The sequence below is a fragment of the Dicentrarchus labrax genome, unplaced genomic scaffold, assembly GCF_905237075.1.
Source record: "Dicentrarchus labrax unplaced genomic scaffold, dlabrax2021, whole genome shotgun sequence".
In the NCBI taxonomy this organism is placed as follows: Eukaryota; Metazoa; Chordata; class Actinopteri; family Moronidae; genus Dicentrarchus; species Dicentrarchus labrax.
Genome location: NW_026136720.1, coordinates 2,042,543 through 2,069,308, shown reverse-complemented (window position 1 = coordinate 2,069,308; position 26,766 = coordinate 2,042,543). Strand labels below are relative to the sequence as shown.

Sequence of the window (26,766 nt, the reverse complement as noted above, 5' to 3'; positions counted from 1 at the left end):
CCGTGATGGTGGAAGCAGCTGTAGAGCGTCCCGTTGTTGTGGAGGAAACTCTCAAAATCCAGAGACACTTCTTCCCCTTCGGCCTCCTGGCGACGCAGTGTACAGCACAGACAGTGGTGTAACTACAACTACAATTATCTGAGTTTCTTTATTTAAATGACCACTAAAATATACAGCTGCTGTTGAAACATGCAAACCAATTGTATATTTAAAACATATTGCCAACTATTCTTCATGTTTCGTTTATTTTTAACCATTTATGACCTGTGTTTGGCAGGAACTCATTAATAATATTACTTTCCCCATTAAGCAGTAGTGTAGCTAATTACTAATGAATTTCAGTAATAATATTACAGTTACTCCCCCAAAAATAATTAGTTACAACATTACATTTGTTGTCTCCTCCTACTGATCACATCCTATCATTGGATTCATTTTTGTAATTATGGAGGAAACTAGTTTGCAAGATGGAAACTATATCGTTCAGCAGCTGGAAATACTCCATTACTTTTTATTTTAATAAACAAAACTGGATTTTAATCGTCATCAGTCAGAATTTTAGGGAGAAGGGGCAGCAGTTTTTTACTAATTGTGTGGGGAGTAGCAGAAAAGTAATATAACTAGTGTAACTACTGTTGGCAGGGAGTAATAACTAAAGTAATAGTATTACTTTTGAAAAGCGAAAAAAGTAACTACACTATTTATGACATATTTTTAATAGTTTTTTTGTAAATCTGTATTAAATAGATTACTGTAAATTTAACATTTTTGTGAAAATGATTGTTTGATATATTAACTGTAATATGATCAGTAATTATACATTATTGATGTTTGAGTGAATATTTTAAAAAGCTGCTCACAGTAACAGGAGCTGGAGTCAGAACAGTTTGTGCTGTTTCTTCTTTTTCTTCTCCTTCTTCCTCTTCTCCTTCTTCTATCTCCTTTGTCTGTACGTTGCTCCCTTTACTCTTTAGAGACTGAATATCCACAGTGTGACTTTCAGGCTTCGCCGCGTTCTCGTCTGCCTGAAAACATCCCAGAAAGATCATTTTAGCTGTGGAGTAACGTAACAAACTAATAATACTGAATCTGTTGGTGCTTTACTTGAGTTTTTATATTTCTGTCAACTTTTAATCTGTGAATTTCCTAAATAAAACATATGACTTTTAGTCTGATACATTTCCAACATACGATGGGAATGCCTTTAATTGAAGCGTTTATTTTTATTTTTAGGTTTGAACATTAAGTGTTACTTATATGTAACTCGAAAAACAAGCAACATTTTCCATCCATTTTTGTTACTTTTGTGAAGTTCTTGGTATTTTGAGTTGGGAAAATTTTATAATATATAGCAGTAAGTAAGACTTTTGAGAAATTTGAGTAGAGCCAACACGAAAAGCCAAATGAGTTCAACCAACTTTACCAAATTACATTGACAAACATGTAAAGTCTGTCAGACTTAAACAAAATGTCAACTTAAATGAATGAAGTTGCATCAAATGAAAAATAGGTTTTTTTATCCCTTTTTACCAACTTTATTATGCTGCGTATTGCTTCAAAGCTACATTGAATTATTAGTTAGCATTAACACAGTTCACATTTTAACAAATAAAATTCAATTGAAAAACACATGTTGACGTTTAATAATTTATCTTTAGTAACAAAATACATGAACACATTCTTGTTACTATCACTGTTTCCAAAATACTTAACCTTTAAAGTTTTAAATAAACTTATAATAATGATTTATAATTAACTTTTCTTCTTTAGAAAATGTTTGTTTTTAAAAAGAGACACAATCTGTATTTCAAATATTGTTGTGACCCTCCTTTTTATTATGATTATGATTATTATTAATAAATCCTTTAGTAAATTTCAGTTGGTAAGAAATTGGGGGCTCGTCCAGTTGTAACATTGTTAAAGCTCAAATTGAAAAACATAATAATTTCCATACTTTCAGTTACTAGTATTCAATTATCAAGCACCCAATTAATGAAAAAAACAGAGTTCACACACAAACGCACACAACACAACAATTCTTATTTTCAGGTGATTTTACACTAATAAAAAACATACCAATGAATATTAGATTCAATTGCTGACAATAGATCCTCCTGGACCTTTAAGTAAAAGCACTAATATCACAATGTAGAAATACAGTCTGTTACAAGGAAAATGTCATGCATTAAAATAATTTTTTTTCCGGTGGGATTTAGTCAAATTCCCCTTGAAATCAATGAAACGAGGCAGAAGACACACTTCCACTTTTGTCCACAGGGGTCGCCAGAATCAACACAAGACGTAAAGTTTGTTGTTGCTGCTTTAATTCTAAAATTTAAGTGTCAAAAGTAGAAGTGTTCATTATCTTAAGTTTAATGGAACAGTAGTACATAGTAGCAGAAACCAACCGTCCATTCAATGATTTACAGACTGATCCAGTGAATGAAATAAACATTTACCTGCAGGGTGGCGTTGCTCCGCCCCACAGGTGTGGAGGACCAGGTGGGTTCGGGTTCAGCCTCCCCGGCTTCCAGCCTCTCCGGCCGGGATCCTTCACTGACAGACGCTCCGCTTCCCATCCTGACATCCACAGACAGATACATCCAGAGATAGAGAGAGATAGAGAGAGAGAGAGAGAGAGAGAGAGAGAGAGAGAGAGAGAGAGAGAGAGAGGCCAGGTGGTGTCATCAGCGAGACATGTGAGAACAGGTGCAATCCGACACCTGTTTCTGTGGTTTCTGCTTTCATATTTGTATTATATTAATAAGGTTCATGTTAAATTCAGGTTTTATAAGTGAGTTTTGGTTTACAGACATTAACCTGATAATCTCACATTCATTAACTTTAATGAAGACAAGCTTTGCCCCAATATCTACGTTATACACATATTCTTTAACACAAATAATACAGTTTTTTTATTTGGTTGAACACTTTTGTCCATTAATAAGTTCACACACAGGCCTGAACAGAAAGTCTCCAGAATGACAGAGTTCGTACAAAATCAATCAATCCAATCAATGATTACACAATGGACAACATAATACAAAAAAGCTATCAATAAAAAAACATGTTATGTGCCTGTGCCATTTCTTGATATTTTACATAGTTATAGTTTGTGAACATGTTACAGCTGCAGACCCCATGTGTTAACCTTTCTCACGGTGTTCTCTGTATGTGAATAGGATGTGTGCTTCCTGGTGCCTGATTGGCTGCAGCTGGAGAGGCGGGTTGTCTGTAAAACTGAATGGAATAAATGTTAGAACAATGAATAAATATGTTCACATGTTGAACACGATGCCCTCTAAGGGTTGTGTCAGTTCCCTGATGCTTTTTACACTAAGTCCTCAGACGATACAGCCATCCTGGGACCAAAGCACAGAGACAGCAGTCTGAACCACTCTGGAATAGAGAGACTTGTGTGGTGGTACAATACTAAACATCTTGTCTTGAATGTAAAACAGACTGAGGAGATGGTGTTTGATCTGAAGGCAGTGGGTGATCTGAGGCTGGTGGTCATACACAATAAAACCATCACTCTGCTCATGTAAGTATCTCAGGGTCCACACTGATAACACACTGTGCAGGGGGGCCCATGTTGACAGTCTCTGCTCTAAATTGCAACAGCAACATTATAAGAGCATTAGAAGATACCAGGTTAAAAAATACTTGTCCCTTCAAACTATTTATGAGCAGTCCAGAGTTCCAGCTCTCACCCTCTGGTAGGAGATTCAGGGTTCCCCGAAAGCACACACTGTTTCTGTGCAACTCCCATTTTAGTCCACTAGGTGTCACTGGCGGCCTTTCCAACACATATAGCTGATCAATAACTAATATCTGACCCACTCAGCTCTGACTCTCTGCCAGTCTGACAGGATTTTCACATGTTTGAACACGTGTTAGTTTGTAAAGTAAGTAAAACTATTCAAGTCTCAAGTTCTGAACTGGTAAAATCCTCCAACAATGAAAAATGAATAACTGTGTCTGTGAGTCAATTTGCAGATATCTGGTCAAAATACGCACATTTAAAGACTCTTTATTTAACTGCTGGTAAGGAATCCCATTTTAGTCATTATTAAATAAATAAATACATAATATGCCTGTTATATAAATACATGTAAATATGTATTTCTAGATGTGTCAATATAATTAAATAAATAAGTAAATAAATGCATAGGTTTTTATTTATATAAGTTATTTAAATTCATATAAATACTTTTATTTATTTCAGGGGACTTTTATTTCAAATCATTTCCAGCTGTTTTTATGATGAGGTCATATGCAAATGAAGGGGCGTGGTTAACTTCAGTGACACATTTCCTGGAAATGAAAGTGAAAGTTTGTCTGAAGACAGCAGAGCTGCAGTGGAGACAAGTCTCTCTGTTTGTCTCTGAAGACAAATTCAACTGAATCCATCAGGTTTTTCTCAACTAAACAGCAGAATCTCTGCCAACCTCTGGTGAGTCCACTGCCCTACAGAGCTTGTTACAGTCTGTTATAGCACATACAGATAGAAGGAAGGAGCTAAATCCAACCAAACAATGAAAACACACCACAGAAACTAGTCCTGCTAAAAGCTAACTGGCCTATTAGCTGTCCTTTAGATCCAAAGTACAGAGTACAGTATGTGATCATCTGACAACCTCTGTTATTGCTTATAAAGGAATAAAACTGACGTTTTACAGCTTCTAGCTTCCTGCTGTCTGTCTCTGGGAGGCAGTACAGCTGATAATATTTACTGTGTTTCAACAACCGGTATTAACACAAAACCTGAGCTCCACTCAGACAGGAAGTTCCACTCAGGGCCGTAGCCAGGGCCAATATTTACCTGAGGTATCACTGCAGTGCTTAAGACATCAGATTTGTTTATCAGTATTTTATTTAGTCATGTTTGATGAGATAAGTAGATAGATAATAAACAAATAGTGGATGTGGAGTTTTGGTTTGTGTTCATTAAAATAATAAATCAATCAAAATCACTGCAGGTTGCAACATTTAAGTGTGAGTTTGACCACATTTACATCAATGTCTCCTGTTTGTTTCCCATAAACATGTGTAGAATGTTTGCTAATGTATGAATAATTAGATTTATTCAAAATTGTAATCATATTTTTGATTAATATGTAGAGAAAAGGTTGTTTTTCTTCAGGCAGCCAAAGTTAATATTTTGGAAATGCCACCACTGAACTGAACATCTGAGCTCTCCTTCACTTGCAGCATAGTCCAGGACCTGACTGTGTAATGAGCTGTCTCAGTTTCAACATAACAACAGAACTCAACATGATTCTCCTTGAGTTCCACCATTCATAGTTTGGTTTTATTGAACAAAAAATGAAAATAAATCTAATTACACTTTTGTTATTTACACATTTTATCCTCACAGTGTAGATATGTCTGCTGCCAGCTGTCTGCTGACTGAAGATCAGTTTCTGTGCTCCATCTGTCTGGATGTGTTCACTGATCCAGTCACCATACCATGTGGACACAACTTCTGTAAAACCTGCATCACTGAACACTGGAATATTAATGTCCAGTGTCAGTGTCCCAACTGTAACAAGGTTTTTAACAGAACTGAGCTGCAGGTCAATACTTTAATCTCTGAGATGGTTGCTCAGTTCAGACAGTCAGCTCAACAGAAAGCCAGCAGCAGCAGCTCAGAGCAACAAGTTTCCAAACCAGGAGAAGTTCCCTGTGATGTCTGCACTGGAACCAAACTGAAGGCCCTGAAGTCCTGCCTGGTGTGTCTGGCCTCCTACTGTGAGACTCACCTGGAGCCTCATCTGACAGCTTCACGTCTGCAAAGACATCAGCTGATCAACCCTGTGGAGAACCTGGAAGGCATGACGTGTACGAAGCACGATAAACTGCTGGAGCTGTTCTGTAAGACTGACCAGATGTGTGTCTGTGTGCTCTGCACTGTTTCAGACCACAAAAACCATGATGTTGTTCCTCTGAAAGAAGAATATGAAGGAAAGAAGATTGAAATTCAGCAGATGATCCACAAGAGACGACTGAAGATTCAGGAGATCAAACGCTCAGTGGAGCTCAGTAAGGAAGGTGCAGACAGAGAGATAGCAGATGGTGTTCAGGTCTTTACCGCTCTGAAGGAGTATGTTGAGAGAAGCCAGGCTGAACTCATCGACACGATCAAAGAGAAGCAGAGAAAGACAGAGAAACAGGCTGAAGGCTTCATCAAAGAGCTGGAACAGGAAATCTCTGAGCTGAAGAAGAGAAGCTCTGAGGTGGACCAGCTCTTACAGTCTGAAGACCACCTCCACCTCCTCCAAAGCTTGTTGTCCCTGAACGCTGCTCCAACCACCAAAGACTGGACGGAAGTCAGCAGCCGTCCACCTTCATATGAGGGGACTGCGAGGAGAGCTGTGAATCAGCTGGAGGAGACGCTCAGTAAACAGATGAAGAAGCTGACTGAAATCGAGCTGAAGAGGGTCCAGCAGTATGCAGTGGATGTGACACTAGATCCTGATACAGCTCATCCTGCTCTCAGCCTGTCTGATGATGGAAAACAAGTTAAAAATGGTCGTGTAAGGAAGAATCTCCCAGACAATCCAGAGAGATTTGATTATTGTGTCCGTCTCTTAGCAAAGCAGAGTTTCTCTTCAGGAAAACTTTATTACGAGGTTCAGGTTAAAGGGAAGACTGGCTGGATTTTAGGAGTGGCCAGAGAGTCGATCAACAGGAAGGGAATGATCCAAACAAGCCCTCAGAATGGTTACTGGACGATATGGTTGAGGAATGAAAATGAGTACGAAGCTCTTGCTAGCCCTTCAGTCAGTCTCTCTCTGAAGTCTCAGCCTGAGAAGGTGGGGGTGTTTGTGGATTATGAGGAGGGTCTGGTCTCCTTTTATGACGTTGATGCTGCAGCTCTTATCTACTCCTTTACTGGCTGCTCCTTCACTGAGAAACTCTACCCACAAATTGGTCCTGGTTCTTATAATGGTGGTAAAAACTCTGCCCCACTGATCATCTCACCTGTCAATCACACTGAGTAGAACAAACATTTGATTTTCTACAGAAAGATTCAGACCATTTAATGTAATAAATATATATTTATTGGTGATCTATGGTGTATAGTACCCAGCTTTACTACACTGATTGATATTATTATTATTATTATTATTATTATTATTATTATTATTATTATATATAGTAGTCTAATTTAGTTTAATAACTGCATTACCTGCTTTCAAGATGTTAAAATATTAGAAAACAATGGTATTCAGGAATAAGAAGCATTTCCTGTTCTTTAATTGTTTGGGTGCCAAATTCAAACCTTTTTATTGTCTGATCTTTGTATATATAAGTTGCATATTGGCACAAATTACTTATTAATTATAAAAAGAGCCCTTTTATGAATAAAAACTTCTCACTATTTCTTTTTAAATAAACCTAACAAAGTTTTTATTCTGTCTAAATTTCTTTTTGATTAATATCAAAGCTGAAAAACAGCTGATGGTGTTTCTAATGAGCACCAAATCATGTGATTAAAAACAGCATCAGCTGATGAGCTCCAATAGCCCATCACCTCTGAGATAGTTGGTAGTGTAAGATAATGTAGTGTTATTGAAGGTTTGTGTTGGAGCAGCTGATATGAACACTAAACCAGTGCTACTAGTTTGTAGAGAATAAGTGACATCTGAGGACGCCCTCTAGTGGAGTTCATAACAAACTGAATTTCATTCTAAAATCAGCTCTAAAGCTTTAAAGTATTGTACTACTTTTTAGAATCACAGAAAAGCTCATTAATCTGCTGCTGTGGTTGAATCAGAATAATGTTTCTCAACTCTTGGTAACTATATATTCAAAGGTACACATATCACCATTAACAAGTTGCTTATTAGCATAAATATTATTAGTATATTTACTCTTTATTGGTCATTATAAAGCGCTTATTAATGCCTTATTCTGCATTACCATACAAAACCAGTAACTAAGAGTTTTGCCTCCTAATTGCTGATTACTGATAGTAAATTAAGATGTTGTTGTAGATAAATTAGAATTTTAATATGCTTTGCTCAGTATGGGCCTTACAATGTAGAAGTACCACAAGAATACTCATTAATAAATATGGACACAAATCTACAAGTGTTAACTGTGTCAAAATAACTCTGAATTAAGTCTCTTACTCAGAATATGTCCCCTCTTCTAAAGTGAGCTCTTGTTCATTACTAATTCACTGGCAGTTTAACACCCAGTGGTATGAACCCACACAGGTTCTCTGTTCTAAAGTTGCTTTCTTATCGCACTTTCAGTCTATTCAGATGCTCAGAAAGACTGAATTTTTTGAGTTATTTGGAAACTATTAACAGTAGTTTTGTCAATAAGCTCTACATCCTGAAGCAGAGGGAGGCTCTGGTTCTCCTTTCTGTGTCATATCCCAAAACAATTGTTTCATCTGCTTTTCATTTCCTCTGGACGGGATCTCTCACATATCTGACTGAAATATTTTCTTCAGCACTTTTGTTTGGAAGCAGCAAAGAAGCAGCACATCCAGATCTCTCCCTGTTCCTACTGTGAGTTTCTTTCTGTTTATGACTAACTGGTGCTAGATTAACATCACTGACACATTCTGTTGTTGCTGTGCACTTGTCTGTCTGTCTGTCTGTCTGTCTGTCTCTCTCTCTCTCTCTCTCTCTCTTTCTTGAAAAGTGTCCTGAGATAACTTTTGTTATGAATTGGCGCTATACAAATAAAATTGAATTGAATTGAATTGAATTGAATTCTGAGTAACTTTACTTTCTACTTGGGTAGAAAGTTTTATTATTAAATGTTACAATGAGCTTTCCCTGGCCACGTCGGCCAACTCTGACTGGGGGATCCCGAGGCGTTCCCAGGCCAGTGTTGAGATATAATCTCTCCACCTGGTCCTCGGTCTGACCCGTGGCCTCCTCCCCGCTGGACGTGCCAGGAACACCTCCTTCGGGAGGCGGCCTGGAGGCATCCTCATCAGATGCCCGAACCATCTAAGCTGGCTCCTTTCGACGCAAAGGAGAAGCGGCTCTACTCCAAGTCCCTCGCGGATGTCCAAGCTTCTCACCCTATCCCTAAGGGAGACGCTGGCCACCCTTCTGAGGAAACCCATTTCGGCTGCTTGTACCCGGGATCTCGTTCTTTCGGTCACGACCAATCTCTCATGACCATAGGTGAGGGTAGGAACAAAGATCGACCGGTAGATGGAGAGTTTCGCCTTTCGGCTTAACTCTCTTTTCGTGACATCAGTGCGATACAGGGGCCGCAATACCGCCCCTGCTGCCCCGATTCTCCGGCCAGTCTCCTGCTCCATTCTACCCTCACTCGTGTACAAAATCCCGAGGTACTTGAACTCCTTCACTTGGGGTAAGGACTCACTCCCTAGCCGGAGTAGACAATCCACGTGTCCGACTTACGAGAAACGAGTCCGACTTACGACCAAGAATCCGGTCACAACTCTCGCTTTGGAAATACAGGGCTTGGATGGCCCTGAGAAGTGGCCCCCTAACCCCATACTCCCGCAGCACTTCCCACAGGATATCCTGGGGAACCTGGTCATATGTTTTCTCCAAATCCACAAAGCACATGTACAGGTACTACTTGGAAAATTAGAATATCCTGAAAAAGTGCATGTATTTCTGTAACTCAACTTTAAAGGTGAAATTTACATATTATATAGACAAATAGTATGCAAATCAATATATTTCAAGATTTTATTTGTTTTGATTTTGCTGATTAGGACTTGCAGCTTCAGAAAACCTCCAATTCAAAAACTTAGAAAATTAGAATACTGCTTGGAATCAATAACAAAAAAAAAAGGATTTTAAATACAAAAATGTCAGGCCTCTGAATGTAAAATCTTGCATCTGTACTTAGTACTTGGTTGGGGCCCCTTTTGCACGAATGACTGCCTTAATCCAGCGTGGCATGGATGCTACCATCTTGTGGCATATCTCAGGTGTTATGGAAGACCAACATGCTTCAATCGTGGCCTTGAGCTCTTCTTTATTGTTTGGTCTCTTCCCGTTCAGCTTTCTCTTGGCAATGCCCCACAGATTTTCTATGGGGTTCAGGTCAGGTGAGTTTGCGGGCCAGTCAAGCACCGTAATCCCATGGTTGTTGAACCAGGATTTTGTACTTTTGGCAGTGTGGGCAGGTGCCAAGTCCTGCTGGAAGATGAAGTCCGCATCCCCATAAAGCTGGTCCACTGAAGCAAGCATGAAGTGCTCTAAAATGTCCTGGTAGACAGCTGCGTTTATGCTGGACTTGATAAAGCACAGAGGACCAACACCAGCAGCTGACATGGATCCCCAAGTCATCACAGACTGGGGAAACTTAACACTGGACTTCATGCATCTTCCATTTTGTGCCTCTCCGGTCTTCCTCCAGACTCTGGGACCTTTGTTGCCAAATGAGATGCAAAACTTGCTCTCATCAGAAAAGAGGACTTTGGACCACTGGCCAACAGTCCAGTCTTTCTTCTCTCTAGCCCAGCTAAGGCGCCTCTGGCGTTGCTTGCTCGTGAGGAGCGGCTTGACAACAGGAATTCGACATTTCTCTTGAAGCAGCAACTCCAGCCTGAGTCCACTCCTTATGAAGTTCCCCCACACTTTTGAATGGCCCTTTCCTGACCATCTTCTCCAGGCTGCGGTCATCCCTCTGGCTTGTACACCGTTTTCTTCCACACTTCTGCCTTCCACTTAACTGTCCATTAATGTGCTTTGAGACAGCACTCTGAGAACACCCAGCTTCTTTTGCTATGACTTTTTGTGTCTTACCCACCTTGTGCAGGGAATCAATGATGGTTTTCTGCACAACTGTGAGATCAGCAGTCTTCCCCATGATTGTGAATTCTTCTAAACCGAACAAGACACACCAAACAGACTTTTTAAAGGCTCAGGACCCTTTTGCAGGTGTTTTGGATTACTTACCTGATTAGTGTGTGACACTTTGAGCCTACAATAATGAAGCTTTTCACAGTATTCTAATTTTCTGAGTTTTTGGTTTTGAGGTTTTAATAAGCTGTAAATCATAATCAGCAAAATTACAACAAAGAAATGCTTGAGATATCTCACTTTGCATGTAATGAGTCTATAGAATGTATTGGTTTCACCTTTTATGTTGAATTGCCTGAATAAAATAACTTTTACACGATATTCTAATTTTCCGAGTAGTACCTGTAGACCGGATGGGCATACTCCCAGGCCCCTTCCAGGACACCTGAGAGAGTAAATAGTTGGTCTGTTGTTCCACGACCAGAACGGAACCCGCACTGTTCTTCTTCAATCAGAGGTTCGACAATTGTCCGGACCCTCCTTTCCAGCACCTTAGAGTAAACTTTGCCAGGGAGGCTGAGTAGTGTGATGCCTCTGTAATTTACACACACCCTCTGGTCCCCCTTTTTAAATAGGGGAACCACCACCCCAGTCCTCCACTCCTTCGGCGCTGTCCCTGCCTTCCACGTGATGTTGAAAAGGCGTGTCAACCAAGACAGCCCCTTCTGGACGAATCTCATCAATCCCCCGGGGCTTTGCCACTGTGGAGTCGTTTTACTACCTCAGTGACTTCCCGCAGGGAAATTGATGTAGATCCCCTATCACACTCCAGCCCTGCCTCTATCACAGAGGGCGGGTTTGTTGGTCTAGTCGGGTTCAGGAGTTCCCCAAAGTGTTCCTTTCATCGCCCAATTACCTCCTCAGTTGAGGTCAGCAGTGTCCCATCCCCGCTGTACACAGCTTGAATGGTACCCTGCTTCCCCCTCCTGAGGTGTCGGAAGGTTTTCCAGAAGCGCCTGGGTGCCGTCTGCAAGTCCTTTTCCCTGACTTCTCCAAACTCCTCCCACACCCACTGTTTTGCTTCCCTCACAACTGCGGCTGCAGTCCTTCGGGCCTGCCGGTACCCTGCAACAGCCTCGGGAGTCCCCCAGGATAACATATCCCGGAAGGCCTCCGACTTCAGTCAGACGGCTTCCCTGACCACCGGTGTCCACCACCGTGTTCGAGGGTTACTGCCCCTTGAGGCACCCAAGACCTTAAGACCACAGCTCACAGCCGCAGCTTCAGCAATAGAAGCTTTGAACATCAACCACTCCGGTTCGATGTCCCCCGCCTCCACAGGAATGTAGGAGAAGCTCCGCCGGAGGTGGGAGTTGAAGGTCTCTTGGACAGGGGCCTCCTCCAGACGTTCCCAGTTCACCCATACTACACGTTTGGGTTTACCAGGTCTGTCCAGTGGCTTCCCCCGCCACCTAACCCAACTCACCACCAGATGGTGATCAGTTGACAGCTCCGCCCCTCTCTTTACCCGAGTGTCCAATACATGCGGCCTCAGGTCTGATGATACGATCACAAAATCGATCATAGACCTTTGGCCTAGGGTGCTCTGGTACCACTTACACTCATGAGCATCCCTATGTACGAACATGGTGTTCGTTATGGTCAATCCATGACTAGAACAGAAGTCCAGCAACAAAACACCACTCTGGTTTAAATCGGGGAGGCCGTTCCTCCCAATCACGCCCCTCCAAGTATCTCCATCATTGCCCACATGTGCGTTGAAGTGTCCCAGGAGAACGATGGAGTCCCCTACTGGAGCCTTATACAGGACTTCATTCAGGGTCTCCAAGAAGGCTGAATATTCTGCACTGCTGTGCAGTATATTTTGGTCATTGTCTTACTTGTCGTCTACTGTCACCTTCAGGCCAAATAGTTTGGAAGGCTGACATTCAAAAACCCCTTTGAATTGAAAAAAGACTTTTCCTCCAGTGCCATCCTCAGGCAAAACCTTTGCTTTGTATATTAATGAATTAATTAGATTAATAAAGTCTCCGTGTTTCTCATCCATCCAACATTTTAAGTTTAACATTTTTTGGTGCCGCTTCAGTTTTTTTAAAACCTCTCATATAATTATTTTTTTTCTGCTCTTAAGGCACCCAATTTGACTGTTGTCATACCATTGAATAAGTGTTATCCTGATAAAATCATCCCACAGATATGGGCCAGTAGGGGCCTACTCCACCTACTAGTAGGTGCAGGAGGCAGTTATCACCCATTCATCTGGCTGATCCAATACTATTCAAGCCCAGTAGGTACAGAAGGTGTGTTATCGAGCAGAGCAGTCACGTGAATGTCAGATTTTTTGTGGAAAAATTCAAAATGGCTGCATTTTCTTTTATTTTCAGTGGAAAAACAACATTTTAAGATATTTTTGGCATTAGAATTTGTCAAGTTAGCAACAAGAGATTGTGAGTGTGTCTGTGTGTGGGGATGACTTCGCAAGAAGAACGCCACATTTCCTTGAGGGGGTTCAGACAGAGGTTCAGATAGGGGTTCAGACAGGGGTTCAGATAGGGGTTCAGACAGGGGTTCAGACAGGGGTTCAGATAGGGGTTCAGACAGGGGTTCAGACAGGGGCAGCAGCAGCTCCTGAACCACCACTGAAGGGCTTTCCATGAGGCCAGGAGTCACGTGGAAGCAATCCAGACATGGTTAGTATTTTATATTCTAGATATTTAAAATGGTTTCAGTCCTGAATGTCAGTGTAGGCCAGTGGCAGGGATAACATGCAACACTGTCAATGGACTACAGTACCATCAGTTGCCCATAAATATGTAAAGTACACCAAAATGTTATTTATCAAAGTTTTAAGCTAAATAACACCAGGTCAGATCAATGTGTCATCTCTGATAGATCTCAGATCCTGAAAAATAAAGAAATACTTTTTGCTGTAAGCATGATTTGGCTAACATGAATTACTTGACATTTTTTATGTAGGTGGTCTTGGAGCCTCTTTTCCAAAAGAAGACCCACGCCCCCCCCCAAAAAAATGAAATAGGAAAACTGTACTGTATAGTATAAATGTAGATCGCATACAGGTATTTTTAAAACAAATGTAAGTGTTAGACAAATATATGCTGCTTTAAGAGGTGTTTGTTTTTTCTGCATTACAGCTGAACGCCGTTGTAAGACCGGTCTCACCTCACACCCTCATGTAGAGGGGACCTTTGCTCCAGAGACTGCTTCACACATATATTCTGCTGGTATGTGTTTCATTAGATATGTTCTGTGTATAATGTCTTGTACCTAGTAACTGCAAAATGAGCTATTGAACAAAACAAAGTCTCCAAAACAAGCTTTATGACAACGTTTCTCCCTGTTGATATGCAATTGCCAAGCACCATTCACATTGTTATATATGTTATATCTGTCATATAACAATATTTTCTTCTTATCTATGTAACAATGAAGTCCATGTTTTTTGCATGTGTGCATATGATACAAAAACAACCTTGGGCCCCTTCTAACTACTCCATGTATTTCTTTTACAATTGCAATAGAATGTCTTTTGCAAGATCTGCAACCCTCCCTGAGCTGCTCTGATGAAGAGCTTAGTGAAGCATCAGCAGACCAAAGAGCTCCTCTGGCTTCTCTGGATTGGAGCATTCGCAATGCTCTCTTTTCTGAGAGATGGAGGGAAAAGAGACCATATCTTCTTAATAGCATGCTGGCCAAGGAGAGCGTGGCAACAAATGGCTGCAGCCAATGTGGGAACAACTGCGCAGCTATTAGATGCAGAGATTGCCTTCCACGTCCCTTCTTCTGCGCTGAATGTGACATCAGCAGACACAGCAAGGCCTCAGTCCTCCATAACAGGGATGCCATGTGTGCTGGCTTCTTTCAGCCATTGCCTCCAACCAACTGTGTTGTTGAAAAGGCACTTACAAACTGTGGTAAGTTACACATTGCTTTTTTCTGAGCTAGTTTCTGTCTGTGTCAGTAATTATGAATTAGTGTAACCTATGTGTAATGTCTTTCAGTGCGATTTTTGCCTATTGAGATGTATGTCTGCATCTGTAGGTGTCCCCCAGAAGCACTCAGGGTGATCCAAGGGAAGGCAGTTGCTTTGGTCACAATAAATGGTAATCATGCAAAAGATTTCCTTCGTCCAGTTTCAACAAAACTATGTATTTCTATTCAACAACTCCCAACAACTTAATGTCTCAAAAAATGAGCTCATTATGGTTGCAAACCTTTTGGGGGGGAATGTCACTTATTTATTCATGCCATTTACAAATGACTTATTCATGATAGTGCCCATCCAGTCAGCAGGCCTTACTGAACCACTTGGATATACAGTATAAGGCACATGCTACATAACATTCCAACCTTGGTTGTAAATGTAAATATTAACTTGTAGGACGGTATGATCTCAACATGCCTGAGCTGACCTGCGAGGGATGCCAGGCAACTTGGACTGCAGGACTTGATGACCTGATAAAAACTGGATACTGGCCTGCCACCCTTCATTTTGTAACAATTTATGAGACGGACCTGTTTTATACGTTTGAAGACATGAAGATGGAATCACCCGGGATGTCTTTTCAGGCATATCTAAGAATGCTTGAGAAGCGGACTGCTCGCTTTGGCCGTGTAAGTATTTCTTTTTTCATTCTGCAAGATCATGAATATGTTTGCGTCTTGAAATGGAAAGGTCTTTGTTTAAAAAAATGTTTTGTGCTTTTTCTTTTTTACATAGACTGGGAAGATCTCATCAGACAGCTTCCAAAAAAGGTTTTTTGAATGGGCTGCTGTACAATATGAGGTTGACTCCACCTGCAAGGAGGAGAAATTCATCTGTCCTGCCTGTACCCCAGCAATGCTTTCTGTCTCGGTGGATGGAAACCGCAAGCATTACCGCTTCAAAAGTACTGCAAGGTATACAATAATGTACACCCACACTGTTTAAATGGCAAAATAGATAGTTATGTTTTATACAACAAGTAACCTTTCGATGTATGACATGTTAAAAAGATAAGGTGTTAAGGTGTATTAAGGTGTTTTGAAGTGGGGTTGTATGAGGTACTTATCCATGGTCAGTCTGTTACCTACAGCAGACAATGGTCACCGCCACCCATCCCCTGCATGTATTGTGGAGAAGCAGAAAAATGTGTTTTAGCCACATATAAAAGGCCCACCTGAAAAAAACCCAATATCCAGTATTGTAGTTGGGGTTAGATGTAGAAATATGCAAGTTCTACAGTTGAGACAATGTAGTGCCAAGGAAACGGGCTGTCTGAACACTGTGTACTGTAGGTAACACACTTACTATGAATAAGTACCTTATACCATCCCACTTCAGAGTACTCAACTATCCTTTTAAACATTGAAGCCTTTTTATTTCTTGTTGTTTTTTTAGATGACGATGTGACCAGATTTGTGGATCACATCCACAGCAAAAATAAACATGTAATAGCAGACTTCAATTTCTATCTCAATATAACATTATAATTCATAGTCTGTCAGTACTCCCATGTATTGTGATATCTACCTGTATACCTAATTGTTGTTAATCTGCTAACACTTATCTGTTCCCTGTCCCCTAAGAGAAATTTATAATTGTTCCCTGTAATGACTGTTGATGAGATTATTTGTCAATTATGATTTTCTACAATGTAGGTCACTGGAAGGAGCAATTGTGGTGGGGAGGGGTCAGCTGCCAGAGAGACCTCCCAAAGATCAAGCAGTAAGGTGGATGAGGAGGGACTGGAGCTGGCAGTGTGCAGGCATGGTGTCTTGCTGGCTGCCCTTAATATGTTTAGGGGTGAAATATTTGCATACCCTATGTTTTTGCAGCAGCTGCTGGCAAATATTGGTCATACCTGCAAAGAATAAGCACCAACTGTCCTGAGCTCGAGGTCCTTCCTGTCGGTTGTACATGCTAAAGCGCATGACTTCAAATGTGAGGTTAGTATAATTCAGTACATTTTATCAAATGACTTGCAATCCTATAAATGATGCATATAGATGTGTAATGTTTAACTATCACTTAACAGATTATTTAACATTTGTATTGTTATAGTTATTGTTGTTGATGTGAACAGCCTTTAACTGACACATCTACTTTTGTTAAGGATATTATTTTGCACCTGTCTGTGTATGTTTGTTTGTAAGCAAGATTACTCATGAGGTTTACCACTAATGTACACATAACTTGGTGGAAGGGTGACAGTTAGATTTTTGATTAGGCTTTAATTGAAATAAAAGTGACTGTTGGGCATTGCTTGAGGTCTCTGCTGTACTAAATTCCCTTGATGTTTCTGTTTGGGTCCCTCTCTCCAGGTGAAATGGAGTGGCACAAACCAAGAAGGTGCTGGTAAAACACTAGGGGAGGAAGTAGAGCAATGTAATGCTTTCCTCTCCAGGATATCAGTCACCACAAAGCATATGTCAAAAGCAGGTGCTATATAATTGTACCTCTGTATACAGAATAAAAGACATTTATGTTACTACAAGTGAATCTTTACAGAACTCATCTCTGTGTACTTGCAGGACACAATGACATGCTGACACTCCTGGCCGTAAGATGGAACCAGCAGAAATGTCCAAACCTGGCTCCTGGACTTTCCCAGGGACACCATAAGGTAAATAGAAACAATATTGCTGCAATGGCACAGTGTAGGTCAATGAAACACACATACAGTTTTGTGCACATAGGCTTGTGATACATGATAGTTACAACATTTGCATGATTTGAGTTGCATTTGTACACTGTGTATGTTGTACTGACTTTTAGCTTATGGTAATACTTTTGTCATTTTAGACATCTAAAGCTCTCAATATCCCGATTGGGGATAAACAAATTGATTTGCGTTCATCTATTATGATCCATCTGTTTGGCAAATGCATTGTCATTCTGTTGTTACAGCTGTAACTTAAACAAGATCATGGACTTAGTGTATTTAAAAGATGTAATGTGGGTTTATTTTTTTTCTTTGGTTTTCAGAAACAAAGGCCGACATAGAATTCGCAGAAAAATAAGGCAACAGAAGACCACTTTGAAGGCCATGGTATCGGAGTACACACAGAAAACACAGAACATCCCTGGCATTGGCAAATTACACAGAGTAGTATGCATTTCATGTACTGTGCGTATTCTTTAGTGGTGGAAGAAGTATCATATCCTTTACTTAAAAGCATAAAGTCTATTTACAAAGTAAAAAATACTGATACTACACTGTAAAAATACTCTGATCACAAGTAAAATATTCAGTATAATCAGTAAAGTATACTGTGTATGTGAATACACATTTCATCATTAGTATTCTTACATTTAGGTGTTCCAGTGGACATATTTGCATTCTGACCAAGTGTGCATATGTATGACAGAAATGATCTCTGAAGCTACATGCTATATGCAGTGGTCTGAACTTTTCATATTGATGTATTACAGGCTCTGCTGATTTCAGCACAAAGAAAGAAGTCTTCGATAGGGTCATGGGTGTTCAAAGGCTTCAAGAGGAGAAGAAGATCCTTGTGAAAGAAATGAAGCAGCACTGGGAGTCTCTCAAAGCCCTTGCCAGGGTCTTGTCCGAGTTGTCTCAGCATCAGAGTGAAGACGCCATGCAAAGTAAATGCGGCCTTGTACTTAATTTTTTTAATTTCGAATGTTTTACAAAGTTATGTTTAAATTGTGAAAGACTTGTTATTTACCTGGAGAGTGACATATTTTATCCCTTCTTAAGGACATCTCACAGAGAAAGCAACAAAGGGTCACACCTGCCTCATCCTCAGACGGCAGTGGGAAATGAGAGAGCTGCAGCAGCATACAAGAAAACACTACCTGCATGTGCTGTCATCAGCAGATGACATAATGGACACAATGGACAGTTCAGATGAGTTTGACATTAGCTGTGAAGATTCAGAGTCAGATGCAATGTAAAACAGGAAGATGTGGTGCTCGTGATCACAGTGCACCGTGTGCGACACATGGTCACACACATCCTGTGGCTTTAAAAGTGACTAACGTATGTGCTCATTGTCAGGATTAAGTTGGAGATGACAGTTGTAGTTTTTGTATTAGGTTGTTGTTATTTCTGCATTTGGTTTTGAAATGTTTCATCACTTATATAAGGTTTGATTTTTCTACTGGGTTGTGGGAAGTTCCTGGTTAATGTTGTCTTACATCTTTACAACACAAACCACTGTCCTTTACTTCTTATCTTTGATTCATGTTCAGTTCTGCATCTTTTCAGGGATTTTCTTTCCAGTTGATCTTTACTGTTTGATTAATAATTGTTCTTTAATGTTTAATTAAACAAAGGCACAATAAAGCTACATTTCTGATTGAGTCCTTGGATGTTACTACTGTTTTAGGTTAGACTTATTTTATCTGAGCAATTCCCACATGCTTTCAGAGTACATGAATTCAGTATATGGCAAGAGGAGAGATTCAGAGGAAGTGACATGGGATTTTCAGCATCAAGTTTTCAATAACATGAACAGTTTTAATGCAATTATATAGTATAACATCCAACTTTACACAGGTTGAATGATTTAGCAAATCACATTTCATAGTGATATACTGTATATCAGATGAACTAGCCAACGTCAAAACATGTATGTAACATGTAAAGAAAAGACTTTAATAAAGAAAAAGTATCTCAAATTTGTACTTATATTTATATATTATATGAGCCACCCCTAACCTTAAATATAGCTAAAGATTCAAAATGAGTTGGCTCATTATTGACATATGGGCTTGTGGTCCAAATAACATTTTTTTCTGATCAATAGCACATTTTTCACCAATGAGGAGAGAGCTAGGCCCGGTTCCAGAACCAAATGACTTCAGGTGCATCTCAAATTAGTGGTGGTACCCTAGTAGTTACAGTGCAAGCTGCCAACAGCTATTAAAGTCGAGCAGTGTATGATGATCCAGAGTTGGGTCCCAGATAAACAGATTATGCTGAACACAGACGAATAAAGTTGTAGACAGCAGTAAGTTAAACAGGGTGTCAGTCATTTTCAACAACAGTTTGCTTTACGAGTCAGAAGGACACCCATACCCTCAAACTCCAGTCCTCAGAGGAATCATGGCTAAATACTGTGACCAGTGCAGTGCAAACACAGTTGTATATCATTAATTACTAAACTATGTGACCATGTATGAGGTGGGATACATTAGAATTTCAAATAAAACAGTCTTTGTCCGAAATAATCATATAATCAATCCGTTTCTCTCCTTTATATTTCTAATTCTATTATTAGATTAACTATTTTTGGGAAAATCATACTTTATTTGTCATTGGCTGCAGATTGGTGGTGAGGTGTGTTCATGTTGTGACTCTCTCAATCATCCAGACATTTCCAGAGGAAAGATTTCTATTTGTTGAGCTGTTGCTATCATGTTTAACTGATTAGCTCAGTTGTTTCAGAGCTATGAGACCAGTGATGTGACAAGCTGGGAGAGTATTTATTAATCACCACACCCGCTGACCTTTATTAATCTTCTTCCAACTCTTTTGCTGATTGAGCTGCTGGTGAGCATGAAGATGCCCACGCAGTCCATGTGCCAGACCACCTTATGCTTGGCATTAATATGCAATTTGAACTGAAAGTGCAAAATATTAAACTGAGGGTGCAATGCATGTGTTTGCACCTCCGAAGAACTAAACTAAAAAGAAATGGAGGGAAAACTTGTTTTGGCCATGTCTGTCTCCTGAGCTTTATGATATTTCAGACAGAAACTATAATAACAGAGACAGTGAACTCTCTGTTAACATAGATTTGTTTCTCTCAATGCACAAGTGCTTCATCCCAGCGCTCCACAGAACCCTGTCCACACTTTTCTGTCTGAAAGAATGTTATATGTACACACACCTACAGTTCATTAGAAAACTCTCAAGAAACCCTTGAAAAAGATTATAGACATTAGCAAACACTGGTGCACACATAACATTCAAATAAAGTGAAAAAATTGTAACATAATAATGCCATGTTAACATTTTGTGTAATTTATTGTGTATATTTCAGGTGAGCAAGCTTGCTGCCTTTGGCTACAACCCAATTTTGTTCATCAGGAAGAAGAAGAAGAGGGTGAACACAGTAAATGCTGAAATGATCACCTACATGTGCCCTGGAGGGGACGGGCCTGTAAAACCCTTTTTAGAAAAGATGAGCAGGGCATATGAGTACATTATTAAAAGTAAGGCAAACATCTGTTTTTATGATTTATGCTTTGGGATGTGCTGTCATTGTGAGTAATATTTATATTTATATTTTTTCAGATTCTCAAAGGATGCAATTGCCAGAAGCTCCCAGCCCATCTCCAACTCCACAGTCTACCACCTCTCCCTCCCAACCCTCTTCTCCTCCTCATCCTCCAGACTCTTCCACCTTTCTCCCATCTACTTCTCATCCCCAAATGGACTATGAGGAGGAGACTTACACCCTAACCCTCGTCCCTGTCCGGCCTCCAAGCACCGCCTCAGCATCTCCCTCTCAAAAAACCATGACTGAAAGTGAGTGTTAGCATTAATCACCTTCTGCCATATTTTAAGTAATGTGTCTAAAGTCATCCACCTCCTGCTCTCCCAGACCTGCTCTCTCCCTGACCAGTGCAACAGTTTCCCCCTAATGCCTGTTATTATCAGTAACAATAAAAAACATAAAGGATTACTCACTAACTTGTCCTCATCTACAGGTAGAAGAGAAATTATTCACGAGATAAAACAAAAACTAAAGTGGACACATATGAGACAAAAGACACTTTTTCTCTTCCTCTATGCATCAGCATTGTACAGCTCAACTCTACTCTATTCACTTTTGGGTCCTCGACTTCCTTTTCCACTGTAGATAGAACTTTGGATGGGACCCCCTCAATGTAGGCAGAGGTGATTGTCAGAGCAATGAAGTTGGGAAACAAGCTTTACTTTGGTCTTGAGAAGCTGCAGCCTTTCTTTATTGACAGACTCTAAGCTACACTGTACATTTACTGCCACACTGACAACACACTACGCACATAAAAAGCTACGCTACTCATAACAGAGGATATGAAGCTATGTTCTGGACAAGTCTGGACTTTGTCAGTTGACCACAGCATGGTGTTGTGGGCTGCCATTTTTAAGTGAATAAAAAAAACTTAACTATTAATGATAGTTTGGCTTTTTAAAAATCTAGGCTTTATGCAGGACGTCAACTGTGGTGTGACTAATCAGTGGTTGGCAGTAATGTCACACCACCTTTTAGTATCAGATCAGCTAGCTCGGAACCTTGACCAAGGTGTACCAGGTCCACAATAACAATCAAAGAACAGTAAATAGGTGAGATATCATGATCAAGAAGGTGGTTCAAACCCAGGGTGAAGCTCAGCCATTGCTTCGGTTGTGCTGACCCCTGTGAATTCTGTATTCACCTGGGGGATGTCAAAGTCTGTTTCTAAATTTCTTCTCCTTCTTTCTTCTTTTCTTTTTTTTGCTTAATTTTAGGCTGCCGAAAATGTTAGAAGCAAAACATATTTCACTTCAATGAAATAAAAGAAACAACTAAAGGAGGTAAGATGTAACTGACTGAGTGAAATAGCAGTTCATTTAACAGTGGTTGCTGGAATGTTTCTGTGTGTGTGTGTGTGTGTGTGTGTGTGTGTGTGTGTGTGTGTGTGTGTGTGTGTGTGTGCAGGAAGAGAAGAGGTAAAAGTGAGCTGGCTGCCTTGTTCCTCATGGTAAGAGCTCAGAACTTTGACCCACATTAGCTGATTTTAAAGCTGTTAGCTTTTTTTTACAGTATGCTTTATAAATATATATGTACTTACTTCCATACTGGTTAGTAGCAGGCTTCTGAAAAACCGATCCTAAGTCATTTGTTGTTCTATGATACCCCATTGATATAAACTAATATTGTGGTATATGCAATGATCTTACACTTGTTTGCATTCCTTCTTTTTTTTCAGTGGCAAAACTTGGGAAGACACCTGGGAGCCTGCCAGCAACTTTATAGGCTCCATTTAATGTTTTTGTTTGTGTGTCTTTAAGACACCTGTATGTTGAATGTTGTTCTCTCTCTGCCAGTGTTTGAGTGAAGAAGACTAATAAATATGTCCATGAATATTTGTTCATGTATGAACAGTGTTGTTACTGTCCGTGATGTGCCATGTTAATTAAACCTGAATACAACATTAGACACGTATTTCTGGAGTTGTCTTATCGTCCACAAAAAAATTCTATGACAGAAAAAAACGCAATATAATCTGCGCCAATTATAAACCAATTATATGAAGCGTTACACACTTCACCTTTCCCAAATGGGCGTGGTCTCCTTTCCCCTGATCTCCAAACTTCATTCAGGTGTTGTGAACGTCATGTAGATGGATGGAAGCAGATTGTGTTGTACCAGAGATGAATTCAAAAGGTGATTTAAGTTTTAGTTCAGTTGTTAGAGATCATATTTGATGAAACCAACAATTCAGCACCATAGACAATTCAGCACTGTCAAATCTCGCGATAGTGTATTTCTGCTGGGAAAGAGACATCAAGACAAGTGACATTAAATATTCATATTTAACATGCTCATATTTCATATTTAATTATATTTAACGACACTGGCCGTGGCTAAAGTAAACCAAACCGCTCTGTTGTCCAATGGTTTGTATATTTGAATATTTTTTCAAGAATGATTTTAAGAAGAAATCTACAACAAACGCAGAGGAATAAAAATGAAACGCATTCATGATTGTGCTTATAAAATCCTGTGATTTGATGAATAAAATATGCATTCATCTATACAGAATATTAGATTATTGGCCGTTTGGGTTATATAAAACTCTCAGTTTACAGTTTCTAGCTGGTAGAATTTGTCTGTTGTCTGTGGACAAATATTAGCAGAGGTTCTGTTTTAAGTATATAATAGATAATAAACATGAAACGTTTCTCTTCTGGCTTGATTTTGAAAGTGTAACCGTACGTTGCATATTTATTTTTTTAATTCAGTCAGTGGGTAAACTTGACAGTGCCACGGTCTTATATCAGCCGGTCCTCCGCTCAGCCAAACACAAAGGTTCCGGATTTAAAATTCAATTACGAGCAAACTCTGAAATGTACGTTTTTTATTTTTAAGATCATCATTGAGCAGTTACATAAAATAACACCAATAACATTACAGCTCTGATGCAATTATTAAAACAATATTCACGTGTTTCAGCGATAAGACGCCCATAGCAACTGCATAGCAACCATAAACAGAACAGACACCACAGAAGCCTGAAAAAACGAAACATCAGAGGCATTCATTCAACAGAGATTATGGAAATAATGTACACATTTCCTGCTAGAAATGTGATCACAACGAACTCTAATGCCAAAAATATCTTAAAATGTTGTTTTTCCACTGAAAATAAAAGAAAATGCAGACAGAAATCTGACAGTCACGTGACTGCTCTGCTCGATAACACACCTTCTGTACCTACTGGGCTTGAATAGTATTGGATCAGCCAGATGAATGGGTGATAACTGCCTCCTGCACCTACTAGTAGGTAGAGTAGGCCCCTACTGGCCCCTATCTATGGGATGATTTTATCAGGATTACGCTTATTCAATGGGGAGAGAGGATCTATGGGATCAGCTGGAAGACCGGGACCAGTTATGATTTGTGGATGAGGTGATTAGAATTCAGCATGCAGACAATAATTTTCTGTTGTTATAGTGGGAAGTTGGGACTGACATACACAAGTGTTGGACACAAAAAAAGGTTTTTAAGTTTGTTGAGACACATGTTTTGATTCAGCTACCTCACTGTGTGACAGTATCAGATATATTGTGCATCTGCTTGATCTAGCTCTTCTCCAAAGACATGATGTTTAGTGATACATTGAAACCCAATACTCAATGATAGACTAGATGTCATGTGCATCATTTTAAAGACATTTCCCCCAAATTTGTTCTAAAATAATTTAAAATGAACAGTCTTTACAAGAACTCAGTTAATGAACTAATAGCACTAACTATCTCCAATGACCATAGAGTTGAATTCATATCTTTGTGAAACATCCTGAACAAAAAGGTAATTATTAATAGATTCAGTATTTCAGCTCTGGTTTGCATTATGTTGTAAGGTGAATGTTACTGTGAAGGAAAGGAAAAGATTAGCCTTTCTTCTGTGAGGTCCAGTTTATTGCAACTTTGGTAACTGAATTTACTCTCCTTAATCCAGATCTCCTTGATTCTGCTATCCGGGAGACTGAACACTTAAAGAAGAGCTTTGCTAAGTTAGAGCTTGGTAAGTATCCTATTCAAAGACTAAAAGGGAGTATTAAAGGAAGTGAGCACATGTGGATGGAGAAATATATGTATACCTTATTCTTCTGTGTGCGTAGGATGTTTGAGAAAGGATTAACTAAATATTTTCAGTTAAATGCTGCTGTACTGGACTCCATTAATCTCATTTAGATGAAGGAAAAACTTTTTTTATTTACAGTATACACTGCTTTATTTGTAATGGGCAATCCACAAACATGTAAAGAATCATAAATATTTCAGTTTTGTTTCTTTATTAAACATCGGATTTGGAAGTTGAAGTGGGTAAAATGTAGCTACAGTATGGTTCAGTAGACACAGGCCTGTATTTCACCTCGGTGAGGAGGTCAGAGTGTCTGATGCTGCATGTCGATGCCAGGACGGTGATACAGTTTACAGTTTATTGGAAACAAATGTTTATATGTGCTGATTGATTCCTAATTTGCTGCTTGCTGTTTTCTTTTTGCAGCTATAAACTATGACTTTGTCCGAAGAGTTGGTCAGAAATACTTTGTGTCCTACAAGGAGAGACACTCGTTCTCCAGGGCCGTCGAGTTCTGCTCCCAACAAGGTTTAGATCTGGCTTTGCCCCAGAACGAGGAGGAGAACATTGCACTGACTCAGTTCTTTGGGGACGTTAACAAAGAAGCCTGGATCAACGTCAATAATAAAAAAACAGAGGGGAACTTTGAGGCAGATATGAATAACCGACCTCTGACCTTCACCAAATGGGGAGAAGGGCAGCCAGACAAATCCATTGAGGCTACAGGCTGCACCATGCTGTCAGAAAATGGCGTCTGGCGAGTGACACACGAGTGCTTCCTGAATGCTTACATTATTTGTCAGTTATAGAGAGTTCTTGTACCCTACAGAAGAGGATTAGGGCCACATGTGAACAATGTATGTGAGTTCTGAGTTTAAATTTTAAAAATCCCCAAAAAAGTTTAAAGTGAAAATTTGTAGTTTAATTTTTAAAATAAATCTTTTTATTTTAATCATTACAATATATTAGTGTGTATATATACACACACATAATATATATATATATATTATAGTATATATATCTGTATACACTGCCGTCTGTTCTGTAAAATGTGATTCAATCTGTCAAACATTACATGTCCAAAAACGCTCCCATTGTGTAAAGGTCTTAAGGTCTTACGATAAAGTTAAATAAAGTTCCTGTTCATAAATGCCACCAAGTCTCACAACCATCCTTCATCATCAGAACAATCCGGACTGCTAAAACTAGCTACCAGCTACAAGCTAGGCTAAATCAGCCTAAAGAAACCAGTGCACTCCAAAAGTAGTTTTTTGGTAACAAAGATCACACAGGTATAGCCATCACAAGTCTATAACAATTACACACAGTCATATGATAGCAACGTATCTTTCTGCATGTGGGAGTGTGTGTGTGTGTGTGTGTGAGGGTGTCGATCTTGGCTGATAAATAAAGATTTAAATAGAAACAGATTGTTTGGTTTAGTTTAAACAGGACTGTTGTTGTCACTACACTCTGCTATTATTGGTTAAAGAAGAGGGAGGGTTTTGGACTCCTTCGTACGTGCCTCATCTCTGATTTTTCTTTGGAAGGACTCAAGAAGCAGCACAACCAGCAAACCACTTCAAGTTCACACAGTGAGTACATCTCCCCTTATTACTGTTTAATACTAGTTTTAGTGTCATTAAGACCTTTTGAATGTCTTTACAACAGTATA

General features: G+C 39.6%; 4 protein-coding genes across 5 annotated transcripts in view; all 4 read left to right on the top strand.

Annotated features, from left to right (window-relative positions):
* The first annotated feature begins 4,301 nt into the window (after positions 1-4,301).
* Positions 4,302-8,725, top strand: LOC127352448 (E3 ubiquitin-protein ligase TRIM21-like). Its single transcript, XM_051380827.1, has 2 exons — positions 4,302-4,456; positions 5,381-8,725. Exon 2 carries the CDS (start codon positions 5,388-5,390, stop codon positions 7,005-7,007), a length of 1,620 nt encoding a protein of 539 aa, XP_051236787.1. The 5' UTR covers positions 4,302-4,456; positions 5,381-5,387; the 3' UTR covers positions 7,008-8,725.
* LOC127352494 (mannose-binding protein C-like) lies at positions 8,456-25,978 on the top strand (the record flags this gene model as incomplete). Its single annotated transcript, XM_051380975.1, has 3 exons — positions 8,456-8,528; positions 24,966-25,031; positions 25,518-25,978. Coding segments are annotated over 3 exons (522 nt in total), but the record flags the coding sequence as incomplete, so codon positions are not given.
* On the top strand, positions 13,434-19,110 carry LOC127352456 (uncharacterized). 2 transcript variants are annotated; one of them, XM_051380867.1, is made up of 13 exons: positions 13,434-13,471; positions 13,934-14,023; positions 14,321-14,713; positions 14,801-14,902; positions 15,181-15,413; positions 15,520-15,698; positions 16,180-16,229; positions 16,440-16,727; positions 17,103-17,220; positions 17,313-17,404; positions 17,767-17,890; positions 18,214-18,390; positions 18,506-19,110. In XM_051380867.1, the coding sequence occupies exons 1-7, from the start codon at positions 13,435-13,437 to the stop codon at positions 16,181-16,183; spliced, it is 1,038 nt and encodes a 345-aa protein (XP_051236827.1). In that variant the 5' UTR covers position 13,434; the 3' UTR covers positions 16,184-16,229; positions 16,440-16,727; positions 17,103-17,220; positions 17,313-17,404; positions 17,767-17,890; positions 18,214-18,390; positions 18,506-19,110. The 2 variants fall into 2 exon arrangements, with proteins under 2 accessions (XP_051236827.1, XP_051236826.1); XM_051380866.1 differs by lacking the exon at positions 16,180-16,229.
* Positions 25,979-26,528: 550 nt separating the features above from the next.
* Positions 26,529-26,766, top strand: part of LOC127353878 (uncharacterized) — a 28,510-nt gene continuing 28,272 nt past the window's right edge. Inside the window, exon 1 of the mRNA XM_051383466.1 lies at positions 26,529-26,686. The gene's annotated coding sequence lies outside the window, so the exon portion shown is untranslated. The remainder of the gene's footprint in view (positions 26,687-26,766) is intronic.

Coding starts and splice junctions, on each gene's coding strand:
- LOC127352456 (XM_051380866.1), top strand. CDS start 13,435: ATGAGGCCAGGAGTCACGTGGAAGCAATCCAGACATG. Junction 14,903..15,180: donor TGCTTTGGTCACAATAAATG/GTAATCATGCAA, acceptor ATTAACTTGTAG/GACGGTATGATCTCAACATG. Junction 15,414..15,519: donor GGACTGCTCGCTTTGGCCGT/GTAAGTATTTCT, acceptor TTTTTTACATAG/ACTGGGAAGATCTCATCAGA.
- LOC127352448 (XM_051380827.1), top strand. CDS start 5,388: ATGTCTGCTGCCAGCTGTCTGCTGACTGAAGATCAGTTTCTGTGCTCC.